Raw genomic sequence first — 14,433 nt, 5'->3', positions numbered from 1 at the left:
AATCCTCACTCAAGTATATACTATGTGTGTTTTTTGCCTTTGACCACTAGAGGGCGCTATTTCACCAAACAGCATTATGTTTTCATTGTGCTAGAGGAATCTGGTGAAGTCTTTACCTGTGGTGAGGACTTCCCTCATGGTTTGAAGTGACCACAGCAACTCTGCAGATGAAGTGAAGAACTGATGATAAGTGTTTATGAGCAGTGTAACAGTGTATCTTTTTGCACTGCTGATACACTTGACTATTACTTGGCTTTACTATTAAAATCAGGCATTTATTTTATCGATTGATTTGATGATTGTAAGCCAGATACCATGAGAGAGACTGACTATAAAACAAGCTTCTTAAACCAAATCTGATCAAGTTGATTTTCACAAATCTCCAGAGAGAATCTCTGATTTGCCTTCTCATCAGTTCATAACATAAAGAGAATATGTACTTGACTTTGAATAGAAGCCCTACATGAACAGTTTGGAGTGATCAGCTGAGGATGAGGTTTCTGGGTAGACTGAGGGCGTCCTCTACTGGGCTTCACTGGCAACACCATGTGCACATTGGCTGCTCTGTTGTAATTATATTCCAGGCTTGCAGTGTGTCCGAGAACACATAAAACTGACATGTTGATTTCAGCCAAACCAGGCTACAAGTCATTCTCACTAGTTCAACAGCTCTCTTACATAGCAGTGATTCTTAACTTACAACAGTATATGTCTGAAGAGTTTGAGAGTTTGCTATGTATTCATTGCCATATAAAATACTATTAAATAACTTATATACATGGCCCTAAATAAAAAAAGATAAAGAACTGTTCATAGGCTTATATCTCAGCTAATATTATTATATTAATTAAAAAGATGTTAATTAAAGATTAACTTTAAGACTTACAGATGCATATTTTGAGCCATTGCTGGTACAGTATGGCATTAAAATGAGCCTCCATTAAAAACCTGTTCCTCCTGCTGTCTGCACAGTGTGACCATTTTTGTTAATGCTAAAATACTAATTTGCCCCAGGTTTGCTGTGGCAATGTGATAAAAGACAGTTTAATTTAGGATTTTGCAACATGAACACAACACTAAAATAATGAAAGTCTTAAAGCTAGATTTAGACTCAGGGACCCTCCACAGGTAATTAAAGTTCACACCCAAAAAGCCCATATTATGTCACTGGTAATCTGGCCTCACTATCAAGACAGCTAATGTTTTCAGTACACTCAAGGTCTCTTTTTTTAGAGCCACAGAGAAATTCATTTGAGCATCTTCACAAAATCTTTCGTAGTATAAAGTGAGAAATGGTAAATGGACTGTACTGTAGCGCTTTTCTAGTCTTTTCGACCACTCAAAGTGCTTCACACTACAGATCACATTCACCCATTCACACACATTCATACAGCACATGTTCTATACAATGTGCTTTCTAGAGACAGACACACACATTCGCACACCGATGCACACACATCAGAGGCAATTTGGGGTTCAGTATCTTGCCCACCGACCTTCTGATTGGTGGGCGACTGCTCTACCTCCACAGCCACAGCCGCCCCAAGAAATGTGTGGTTTGTGTGATGTAACCTTATAAGTAATAAATCTAGGAAACACAAGTTTGAACTAAAGCTCAAGTGAGTAATTTAGTGTTCCTTCATAGAAGCTGCTAACATACCTGTCCAATAATGATTCACTGACGAACAACTAATTTTATTTTGAAAACCATTGTTACACATTTGCCACAGATATCACAAATCATGGTTGGTTAAAGGTTTGTTATAACAAAACATACACCTAAACCATATAACTAATCTAATCCCTGACTTTAAGATACTGTACATGATTGTTCAGTTGCAATCACACCAGAGCTCTAGAGGTGCAGTCAAAATGACCCAGTGATTAAAAGGTCACTGGTTTGATCCCAGTGCATCTAAAAACAGCTACTGAAGATTTTGACAGTGAAGGTTGTGGGATCAGTCCCTGCAGCCACTGTTGTCCTATTATCAGGAGTGTGTGAAGCAGAGACGACCACAGCTGAAAACAGCATGGAAATGCCTCAAGATGCCATTACAGCAGCCGCTATAAGAAAAAAGTTAACAGTGGCTTTTAATTATTTATGTGTGGTTACAAACGTCAACTCTCTACACTTATCCTGGGTTTCCTAGTAACAACTGTGTTTGTTCTCCTAAGAAGACATTAAGGCTGAGAAGTTTTCCAGATGTGGATTTCATGGCTTCATAAACTGACAGAGCCATAAACACAGAAAGTTAAACAGCCACTTTGAATGTGTGTGTCATTGAGTTTGAGTATTTGTGTGTCCTGTCTGATTCTCGTCCATCGCAGAGTCACCTCCTGGAAACATGTCTGCATTCTCTGCCAGTGTGGAGCGCACTTTCTTCTTCTCCTTAAACCTTCCAGAGTGGGACACCTTGACATGGCGTCCCTTGCTGGCTGTCGTTTTATCCACAATCTTTTCCAGTCTGGCGTCCAACTGGGAGTCATGCACACTGACTTCTGTGTGGATGGTGGCTCTGGTTGCTGCCCCTGACCCGTGCTGGCCAATAGAGGCATTGGAAACAATCTCTGCAGGGATCTCATACAGAACCTTAGGCTGGGATTTTTTTCTCCTCAGGAAAGTCAGCTTCCACCAGCCTGAAGATGGCTCCGTCATGATGAGTGAATGGTAGGACCGTTAAGAGACTGAGCAGAAGGAAAAAAGGATAAAAAACAGGGTTAGAGTATAAAAAAGTAGGCTGAGTAAGAGAAAAAAATATTAAAGAGGATTTGTTAAATTGCTGGGACTTAACAAAAACCTTCAACACACAGACACTACATGTTTTTATTAATCCATTTTAGGAAAACAAGGTCTGTCTTCTTGCCTTGCTGTGACTGGTGCTGGAGGCACTGAATGCCTCCTGATAAAATCAGTAGATTATAAAGGCATTTTAGAGAGAAAACTAGGTTTGAGGCAAAGTTTTGGGTCTTTCAACAGGACAATGAAATTCTGGAGCACAAAAGAATAGCTGAAAAGGAAAATACTGTAATACTGAGTATTTTAAACTGACTGACAACGAGTCCTGACCTAAATCCTACTGAAAACCTTTGAGCTGAAATCTCCCAATATAAAAAGGACTCCTGCAAACTTAAAAGAGCTTGAATGCATAGTTACGGAGGAGTGGCAGAAACTACCAGCAGACAGCTGCAAGAAGCTTCTAGACATTAGTGAAGGGTAGTAACAGTGGCCAGGGTATATTTTATGTCTGTATGTTTTCTTTCACAATATGGAAGCATTTTTTTTTTATTGTCATTGTTGTTCAGTAACTTTGAACATGTCCACAGCAACCACCACAGTACTGGACAGCAATGGCATCTCCAGCAATAATGACAATGCAAGTATGTGGACATTAATTGTCATGGACAGTGAGTGATGATGCAGGGTTGGGCGGTTAATGGCCGTGCTTAGCCATTGGGAATCACCAGCCTCAACTGTACTTCATGCTTTGTGCTAACTGGCTAAAATAAGGCTAACTAAGATGGTAGGCATTTGTAGCATCATTTAGTTCTGCAGTCCTACACTAGCATAAATAAATCACTGACCAAAAATGTTGATTTGTTGTTAAGTGCCATATTTATTGCAGTATGCACAAGGCAGTATAAAGGTTCTATTCACACTCCCAAAAAGAAGCTAATCATACACTTCACTTACTTACTTGCAAATGACCAATCAAAAGAGCTGAGACATCAGTCACTGTCCCTGCTTCCATATTTTTAAAAGTCAACACGACGAGTGAGCGTCGAAGTGTTGAGTAGTTGCGAGCTCGTAGGGAAGACCGAGCTCCTGGGACCACATTTGTGCACATGGAGCAGAATCTTCTCTCCCTTTTCCACTCATGGATATTGTTCTGTGTGCTTGTGTCACAACATGATAAGTTTAGTGTAGGTCTGCATTTGTACCTGTGGCCTTAGAACTGGTATCTGTCCCCAGGCTAAGACAGGTGAACGTGGCACAGAGGGGCTGTTATGTGCTGGTGTAAGCAATCAAACAGGTATTTGTAATACTGTCTTTACACCATCAAAGGTTAGGAAAGGAAATTTTAAAGGGTCCAATTAAAACTGCTGTGCAAGAAAAAACTATTCATTAGGACAGCTCGTTACATCGTTGTCAACAGTGACAGCAAGTGAAACACTTATTTAGCTGGACTGACAACAGTCCACTGCTGAGTCATTAAAAAGTCATTGGCTGCTTTAGCTGCATGTTGAGTCAAATTGAATTCCTGTGATAAAAAAGGATGCTGTTCCAGTTATTAGAAAATTCCTTAAAATTCAGGTCAGTCAGGCATTGTTTCCTTTCAGGTCCAATGTTCTGGATGACAGAGCAGAAACGACTAAATGTACAAATGGACAGCATTGTGTAACTACTTACAATACTAAGCAGTTTCGCTTGGCCAATACAAAGTTATCAAGGTGGAGTCACAGGTAGCCTTGGTGGTCCACAGTAATCTTCAGGGTGGATGTGTTTATGCAGCTGTCCACAGAGGCTGCATACCTGACAAACACAGAGAGACATTTATTCTATTTCTTACATTATTTATTTAGGTTATCTTCTAAGCACACATACACAGTGCTGTAACAGCAACAGTAATAATAATTACATGTCAAAACATTTGTTTATTATTCCTTGTCTCCATATTGTACTGTGTTAGAAACTGCATACTTTGTCAGCTGAGCCATACATTAATATGTTGGCTGTATTGTGCTAATGTTAACAATAGTTAACTTACACTGTTTGGAAAGCAAACTGGTGGTTGTGTTGATGTTACACATATACAAGCACACAAAAGTTAAACTTACTTCTCCAGGCAGACTGGAGGTGGTGTGTCCTGCAGCAAAATGGACACTCATTGGTCTTTTAGTTTGAAAATCACTGCATCTGATCTCTGCTGTGTGTGTGTAGGTGGCAAATGAACTGTATAGATATAAAATTGTGATAACTATTGTGGAGTGTCTGTGAAGATTCTCCATCATCCAGGTCTTCTAAGTGCAAGGCAACTGGACTAAGGTTTTATATAGGCCTCAGTGCACATCGGAGTAGTTCTTCCTGCCATCTAATATTCCTGTGGGTCGGTTAACAGGTAGTTTACTGGTGGTTCCCAGAGTTTCCAGGAGTAGAATGGGAGGCAGAGCCTTCAGTTATCAGGCTCCTCTACTGTGGAACCTTCTCCCAGTTTGGGTCCAGGAGGCAGAAACACCCTCTGTACCTTTAAGAGTCGGCTTAAAACTTTCCTCTTTGATAAAGCTTATAGTTAGGGTTGGCTCAGGCTTGAACCATCCCTTAGTTATGCTGCTATAGGCCTAGACTGCCGGGAGGTCTCCCATGATGCACTGAATTTCTCTCTCTCTCTCCATCAGTATGGATTCATATCCCATAAATACATGTTACTAACTAAATATCTTCCCTCTCCTGTAGTATTGTGCTCTTCCATCTCTCTCTCCTCTTCTGTCTCTTTCTGCAGGTATTTCTGCCTCTGTAGAACTGTAGAGTCTGATCTGTGATGACAAGTCTCCTGCTGCTCCTACAACTCCACTCAACACCTGCTGCTAGAATTACAAATTACTTATACTGCTTCTAGTATTACTGTTACTTGTAATCACTACTTTAACTGTAATTACTATTATTACTACTATTGTATTACTGATACCAGTTTATATTTTTATATGGATGTTATGTTCTCCTGTCCCTGTTCTCTACCACTCCCCCATCTCTCTCTCTTTCTTAACCCAACCAGTCGAGGCAGATGGCCGCCCACCCTGAGTCCGGTTCTGCTCGAGGTTTCTGCCTCTTAAAGGAAGTTTTTCCTTGCCACTGTCACCTAGTGCTGCTCATGGTGGGAACTGTTCTCTCTGTAATTCTAATAATCTAAAGACTGCGGTCTAGACCTGCTCTATATGAGATGACCTTTGTTGTGATTCGGCGCAATATGAATAAAACTGAATTGAATTGAATTGAATTAACTTTTAAGTCAGTAGAAAACCCTGCACATAACTATACACAGGCCAGAGGATATTGTGTGTGTGTCTACTTTGTGAGACACCAGCAGGCTTGACACAGTGTCTGTATTTGATGATGTGGAAATGAGAATGGGTTACAGCCAGGGCAAATGACAGATTCAATATTCCAACAAGTCAAAGTTAAAACATAACAAACAAACAAAACAACCTATTGTTTAAAATGTCTAGACAAAAACATTAATATAACATAACACTGCTATGTCAACAGCTGACACAGGTTGATCCATACAGATACAAACCCCTGATGCAGGTTTAACCCACATCACAATTTGGGCTTTAAAAAGATTCATTTCTGATAACTCTCCCAGCTGGCATGAAAACTGGCTGCAGGTCAGCTCCTGATTGCCCTCTGAGCCCTGGGCTAAGTTTTTACAGCAGCTGGGCAAACAGAAACTAAACCACATTGGTTTTTTATTCTTCTCTTTCTCTCTCTCTCCCTCTCTCTCTCTCTTTCTTCGTGCTTCATGAAAACACGATGCTTTCAGCTAACTGATTGTCCTGGAAGTCTCTTTGTTCCTTTTGATGTAGGTTCAATACAACTTTGAAATGTGATGCTGAGTATCAACTTCCCAGCTGTTGAGTATTTGAATGTTTTGAGGGGTGCAGTATGGGGGAGTGTGGGGGAGCAGCCATTTTTGCTGTTTTAATTTTTTTTAATGTTTTTTATTTTATATATTCATTTACCAATGAAATGAAATGCTTGGTAAATAGTAACTTTTTGTATTTTGCATATCATCTCATCTGTCCCCATGAGAAACTGATGGCAATTCTTTGCACTATGATCTTGAATGAATTGGCTGTTGATCAGAAAAGAAGCGAATCTATATCAGCAGAAAATATTGGCTCCAGTGAGGAAGACAGCCCAGGGACTACATCAACCAAGTAATATAGTAACAAAAGAAACAAAACCATCGGCTGAGGAGGTTTAACAGCTGTGGGATCATAGTCAAAACAAATCCCATCACCAAAGTGCCTTTAATGGACTGAATCTGGATCAGTTTGAAAACTATGGGGCATGGTCCAGATGCAGAGGAAAGGAAAGGCTATAAATGGTGATCTCAAATCAGGGATTGTACATAACATGAAACATGATTATGCAGGAGAGCACTTATTACTCTATTGTACAACCAACTAAATATGATGCATGTCCCTAAAAATACCTACTCACAGTCTGCCCACATCACACCAATAAAATGGTGTGCCACACATGTATGAAAAAGACAAAAATACTCCTGAAAATCACATTCATTTGGCTGAAAATAGCCTAATTTTATTCTGCTCTTGGTAGGAAGTGCTTCCTTAAACATGACTTGGGTAACAGAAGTGTTATCAGCAAAATGTTCTTAAAAGAACTAGTTCTGCAGTAAAATGTGCCCTGCATGGGACAACTGATTGAGTTGGAGCTAATTTAAACTACTTTAGATACAATTCAGTAGAGAAAAGAAAAAAGAAAAGCCAAATTCTTGAGATTTGTTTTTGTGAAATACTGAATGTAGCTTTGGGTCTTTACACTACAGGAGCAGTTTAGAGGGGGAACTGCCAACAACTCAGAGACATCTGAAACATGACAAGAGACACCAACTAGACACTGCTTCTTTCTTCAACCTTTTTGGCTCTGGTCATGAACCAAAAAAGGTGGGAAGCACTGGTTTATCTTCAACAGAGCATTGTATTTTATTAATTTAATCTGTCAAATGTAGTGAAGTGGGGATACTTGAGTAAAATACACCTCAGTATTCGAGTACTTCCAATGCTACTCACCTATTTGAAATGATTGTGGAGCCTGCTGCTGTCTCCCTCCAGCTGTGGTAGAGTTTAATATGTTTCTGGATCAGTTTTCAGTCTCTTCTCTGCAAAACTCCTGAATTCAGTCTTCTAGTCTCATAGTGAGATTGCAGTCATTTCTTACTGTCCTGTTGGCCTCTGTTTCACTTCTCTAAGAGACTGGAAATGGGTTTCAGAAGTCTGTGCTTACATGGAGCCAGTTAATAATAAACTGCCTAAGCAAAGTGCCAGGAAAACTGAAGTCTCACCTGAGCATGTAATGGCCAGTTCTTCACAGTGGAGAGTCCATAATCCATTGTCTTCATCCACAGCTACACTAAAACCAAAGGTTAAAGTGAAGTTACATTTGGAGTGAAGTGATGAGTTGTTGATAGGCCACAGCAAAATTACCATCCCTCTGTTCTGTCATTTATTCTCACACATTACTCTCCATACTTCCTCCTTCTATCCTGTCTACATCCACTCCTCTGTCTGTTTCTATAGGAGCTGAGTTACAGGTGCTGTGGTTGGCCCCTCCCCTGACACACACATACAAATCCTACTATACTTGTAAGGATCTTGGCTGAACTTGTAATATTGATTGCAACTCACTTCCTATATATATATATATATATATATATATATATATATATATATATATATATATATATATGTGTGTGTGTGTGTGTGTGTTCAAGCAAGCCAGTCACACTCCCATGTAACCTGGTTGAAGGAAAATGACTATGACAGATATTGATTATGGATTAATTAATTAACAAACCCAGGGCTTACAAACTAACATTATTGTATTTGTATGTTCTGTAACATACAGAATAAGAAGACAATAATAATGAAATTGCTTAAACTATGTAATCAGCTAACAAGCTTACATTAGCTGTCTAACGTCAAGTGCACAGAAAGAATGAAAGTGTCTTTTCTATGCAACTTAGCAAGCTACTATGAATGTTTTCAATGAATGACGATGATTTTATTGAGATACTTTAAGAAGGCAAAAGAGAGAGAAAGAGATGAGGGACTGGCATTAGCAAAAATAGTCAAATTGCAGTGGTTGTACAATAGAGTAATAAGTGGTCTCCTGCATAATCATGTTTCATTGATGTATCTCACAGTTTAGAAGAAAGCATCAACAACTACTGTGTTGCTTCGCAACATAGTGTTTTATCTGTGTTTGTCAGCTGCAGCTGCTGTGGTGTCTATGTTGTTCATACATCTCTGCGATTTCTGCTGCTTTATTCTGCTGTTAATTCTATAAGAAGTGGCTATTTTGATTTCTGTTAATATTGCTACATGAGGTCTATGGACACCCATCTTGGTATTCAAATGTCCCTACTATTTTGTCCATCCCATTTATATCAGTGAACATGCCTGCTGTGTATCTTGCTTATGCCCGGGACAAGATAATCTCCAAAGGCCAGTGTGCCATACACATGACACAAATAGTCTAGTGCAACACTAATATGCTCAAAGCGTCAACAATATTTAAGCATTCATGACACAATATGCAGGTATTCTGTTATTCCTGTAAAATAACACATTTAACAGGTTGGCATAATAACTTCAGTAACCTTTTTTCAAATTCTTTACAGCAGAGTCATGATAGAACAACTATTTCCTAAATAATCCAATTTCAGATCCTCAAACTAAATAATATCAGTGCTAATATCTCCTATGCACCACTCTCTTGTGTGTAAAATATCAAATTATCAGCAGATTCAGCATCTTAAACAATGACCAGGGGCCTAACAGACTGTGCCCAAACCTGTAGGACTGCTCCCACACCTCTTACCAGGAGCTGTTCATTGTGGGTTAGTTTCACCCCAGGGAAAATGTCCTTTTGAAATGTGCAAGCTTTTCTTTTATTTGTTTGGTGAATTCTCCAGGTTATCATGGAAATACAGTTCTGGGCATTGGTGGGATTCTGCAGTCCAAGATGGAAGAAAGTTTATGTGTGACAGGTCTGGACTGGCTAACCCCTTTTAAAACGTTTTATATTAAGTACTATGTGTTCTGTGGATAGGGTTGAATTGAATCAACAGTAGGTTTGTATCAGTTACTGTTGCTTTGATTTAGATTCTTTTTAAAATTTGTCTCGTGAATCCCCTGACTTTTTGGATGTGCAATACTAAATCACTGCAGTACCCCTTTAAACCTAGTGGTGTTTAATCAGCTGCTCATATTGAATCTCTCGTGGAGGTGAAGCTGATGAACATGGAGATAGAAAAATGTGTCTGTTTCTTTCAGTGGTGCATCATGCAAATAAGAAACAATAGCACTGCTCTGATCCTAATCCATATGTCCTCATCTCTTTATCCTGATCACTGTGGCAGCTGTTAAACTGTTTTTCATGAGAGAGAACAGGCTGCTCTTTTGTTTTTGATTTCCTGTATTAAAATAAGGCTGGCAGCAGTGGAACAGTGAAAGATTCACTGATGGACACAAGATATCCCCACACTGGAGCATACAGTCACAGATATGACACGCATACTGATAACAGTTGATGCATTTCATTATTAACAGGGAATTTCAGTCATGTTGGAATAAACACACCTATGAGCATACAACAACAGTCAAATCTCTGTTCCTCTATTAAATGCTGACCAATGACATATAGTCATAGACTGACACTTGGAAAGAAACAGATTTGATAAGTTGTCAAAATCTGTTAGTTATTAGCAGTAAGTAATTGTCATTGTGTCCATCCTCAGTCTGTATTAAAATTCAAATCATATTACAGTTTAATGGCATGGCTGTGGATATTGGATCACAACAAACACAATGTCCACGGGCTGAGAACAAGACTTAACTCAAAGTAATAATTGGATTGCCATAAAATTTGTTGTGCACAAGTGGGAGAACCCTATTGTAATGGTGACCACTTGACCTTTCCTCTAGCACCATCATCATTCTAGTTGGTATGTATACTTAGTTCAAGAATCTGCTGCTGATTTTATACCTTTGTTTGTTATATCATTCTATACATGATAATGTTGATTTTATGCAATTGAAAACATTCATGTATTTAAGTTAGATTTATTTTAAGTTATTCAGTAATGATAAGATAATTTTCCATTCAAGAATTTTACCATTAATATACATTAAACTGTAAAAGATGGCCCCAGCATATTCTTAAAGAGGGTATCAGTCTTGAATGAAATAGTGAACTACACTCTATGCTGAATGTTGCACACATATCTGCATGGTGTTATGTTTTCAGGCTTGGCATGGCCTGTGGTGGTGGGGTGGGGTTTTTATTATTGAAATCCCACAGTTCTTGAAACCACACACACACACACACACACACACACACACACACACACACACACACACACACACACACACACACACACGCACACAGTAGAAATGGACTAACATGGTGACAGAGCAATAGTGAGAAAATATTCATTTAAAAAGTCAATGTTATATTTTCACAGACTGAATGGTAATGACAGTAGCCTACTAACATTATGAACCCCCAGCTCACGTTATGATCTGCTGCTTTTTTAGCCTAAACAAGATAACATTTGCTTTTGTGAATGTTGTGTGTGGAGCATTACTACATCAGATGCCAGCTGTCACACTATAATTAATATACATTCTGATGACGTTGTTAATATAGAGTTAACAACTGAAAGTCAATCACCCTGAATTTTGTGTTTCGATCTGGTTGCCTGTCTTTAAGTGCTTAGATAAGTTAGTGTGTTTTCATCCTTTTATTCAAAATGCTCTGAGATGCTGACTTGTAATTGTCTGTAAGTTATCCCTGATGATCTGCCTCAAGCAGTGTTTTTCCCACAGGTTTTGTAACTCTCCAAAGGACAATTTCAGCTGCTTTACTTACTGATTGCCATGTTGTATTGAGGTGTGAAAATAGGATTTGAACATCTCTTTTTCTTACCTAATTTTTCACAAAACTACCTGTGTAACTTTTCACTGAATTTTTCCATAGAATGTAGTACATGATATTCATGGAGCCCTGAGGGTGAATTCTAATGACTTTGATGATCCTCTGACTTTTCATCTAGTGCTTCCAACAAATCAGAGTTTTCAAATATCATCTGAACTATCTCAACATCTAATTGACAGATACAACTGTCAATTGTTGGCTTCTCTTGTTGCACCACTGTGAGGTTGCCATTTTTGGTTTTCAGTAAAATTGGATGGACTGACATTAAATTTGGTGCAGATTCACAATGAATTTCAGTAACTTTACCTGAACTGTGTCATCACCAGGTCAAAATTTTACTTTGTCCAATTCTTTGGATCATAATTCTGTATAATTTCTTTCACTCTGTCCTCCTATCTGCATCTTCCTTCCTGTGTCATATTTCTCCATTAGGCAGGATTTTAACCACCTCTTGTGCCTCCTATTAAAGAAAGGTCTGCATTGTTTACCACAACTGGCTATCAGTCACTGTCACAAAGCTACAGCCCACCTTCACACACACACACACACACACACACACACACACACACACACACACACACACACACACACACACACACACACACAGAAATAAATGTTTTTTGTGCGCACATGCTTAGATAGATATAGATGCACAAACAAAGTAGTACCACACATGTACACACAATGCTTAGCTGGAAATCCACATCCACACAGGACACACACACACACACACACACAAGGCATGCTAGAATCCATTTGTCATTGTAACACTTGGCTGTGTCCATGTAGAGAATGGATGGAGGGATGCAAATAAAAAAGGTTGAGAAAGGAGAGATCTGACAAAAGAAGGGAAGGATGGAATGATGACATATAGAGAATATAGAGAGAGGGGTGGATGAAAAAAAGAAAGAAGAAACAGAGAAAAGAGAGAGAGGTAGAGAGAGAGTTGGAGAAGCTGTAAAGAAGGGAGGGTCAGGGGGTTAAGGATGGAGGTGTGGAAACGGGGAAGGACAAAGGGATGGAAGGAGGCATGGGAGGAGGAGAGAGAAGGTATCATTAGTCCTCTTTAGCTTCTATTATGAAGATTAAAGTGAAGACTGCCTGTTCATCTTAACTCTTTCCACCCTCCCTGTGTTGGATTCTAGCTTGCTGGAAAGATGCTCTGCACACTTCAGGTGAGACAAATCAAATGTTCTCCTGAAAAGAGAGAGATCCATGACACACCAGCAGGCTACTATATCAGTGTAACTAATCATACCTTTTCTCATAGTGACAAATTTCAGGACCGTTTAGGATGCCAGTACGCAAATTCACTCTGGGTGGCAACAGTTTTGGTAATGTTTTTGGACTGGATGGAAATAATGGTAAGAACTTGTCCCTGGTGGTACTGGTAAAATGACTTATTGTCAAGTCTTGGGATTCATTACCACCAAGTCTAATGATTGTGAACAGGCTGTTGGGAGCTTGGCTAGCTTTTCCTCAGTGTTGCTCTCACAACACTGCTGTGGCTGGACCACCTTGTTTTTTTTTTCTTCTCGATTTTATTTCATTTAGTTTAACAAGTAGATGCAGGCTCTGTCTCCTCTTGGACACAAAGCGAATGGAATATAAAAAATATTATCAGTAAACTCAAATACTCACTTACTATAAACCTGGTTAGATCATGGTATGAGGTCCATAACACTTTGAATGGGGAATGATGTGTCACCTATACGATTCTGTGTCTTCCATGGCTCCTACCCACTATGGCATCCCCCAGGACTCAATTTTGGTCCATTCGCTGACACACAAATGTGTCTTCCAGTTAAACCTGCATAATTGCTTAGCAAATATTAAACATCGGATGTCTGACAACTTTCTCCAGTTTAATCACACCAAATCTGAAGTCATTCTCATTGCCCATGTCAGGGTTCAGATTGATAATCACCTCCTTGGTTCACTGGCTTCTAACTAATAGCCCTCTGCCAGAAATATTTCACTCTGGTTTTCAACTGGACCTCAGTATACAAAACATTGTCCAATCATGTTTTAATCAGCTACGAAATATCACCTAAATCAAATCATTTGTTTCATCCAGAAAGTTGTTGATGCATTTATCTCATCACATCTTGACTACTGCACTCCCTGTACACATCTCTCCCAAAAAAACACACAACTGTCCACACAATTCATACAAAAAGCTGCAGCTAGACTCTTAACTGGCTCCAAAAAATGTAACCATATTGCACCCAATTCAGCCTCCCAGTATTGTGTCTGTGATCACCTTTAAGGCTCTGTGTGGTTTGTCACCTCCTTATGTCTCAGAACTGCTCTCATGATCAAACTTGCTGCTTGAGATCCTAAGGCTAAACTGTTTTATCTGTCCCAAAGTCTCAGCTAAAGACCAACTGTGACTGTGTATCTGCTGTTGTTGTTTGGAATGCCCTGCCTGATGTGCTGAATTGCTGCCCCAGTTTAAATCGCTGCTTAAAACATATCTATATAAAGCTGCTTTTAATTCCTAACTGCCTAACTTTGTTTTGCCTGATTGTCTTAGTGATTTGCTTCCTGTCCTCTATTTTCACTCAGGCTCTCTGTGCTGGATCTTTGACCATCCTGGGACCTCTTCATGCCCTGGCTCTCTGTGCCTCATTCCAGATATTTTGGAAGAGAATCTTCATCCTCCAGGAGTTTCAGCTTCTTCCTTGTCT

The 14,433-nt window shown here is 39.3% G+C and overlaps 1 protein-coding gene across 1 annotated transcript; it reads right to left on the bottom strand.

Annotated features, from left to right (window-relative positions):
- Positions 1 to 1,716: 1,716 nt before the first annotated feature.
- Positions 1,717 to 8,288, bottom strand: prr15la (proline rich 15 like a). Its single transcript, XM_018698422.2, has 3 exons — positions 7,816 to 8,288; positions 4,409 to 4,531; positions 1,717 to 2,685 (listed from the first exon to the last, which is right to left on the bottom strand). The coding sequence occupies exon 3, from the start codon at positions 2,654 to 2,656 to the stop codon at positions 2,279 to 2,281; it is 378 nt and encodes a 125-aa protein (XP_018553938.1). The 5' UTR covers positions 2,657 to 2,685; positions 4,409 to 4,531; positions 7,816 to 8,288; the 3' UTR covers positions 1,717 to 2,278.
- Positions 8,289 to 14,433: the final 6,145 nt, after the last annotated feature.

Source organism: Lates calcarifer, linkage group LG11, assembly GCF_001640805.2.
Source record: "Lates calcarifer isolate ASB-BC8 linkage group LG11, TLL_Latcal_v3, whole genome shotgun sequence".
In the NCBI taxonomy this organism is placed as follows: domain Eukaryota; kingdom Metazoa; phylum Chordata; class Actinopteri; family Centropomidae; genus Lates; species Lates calcarifer.
Note: the sequence above shows the minus strand (reverse complement) of the source record. Positions and strands in the feature narration are given on the sequence as shown.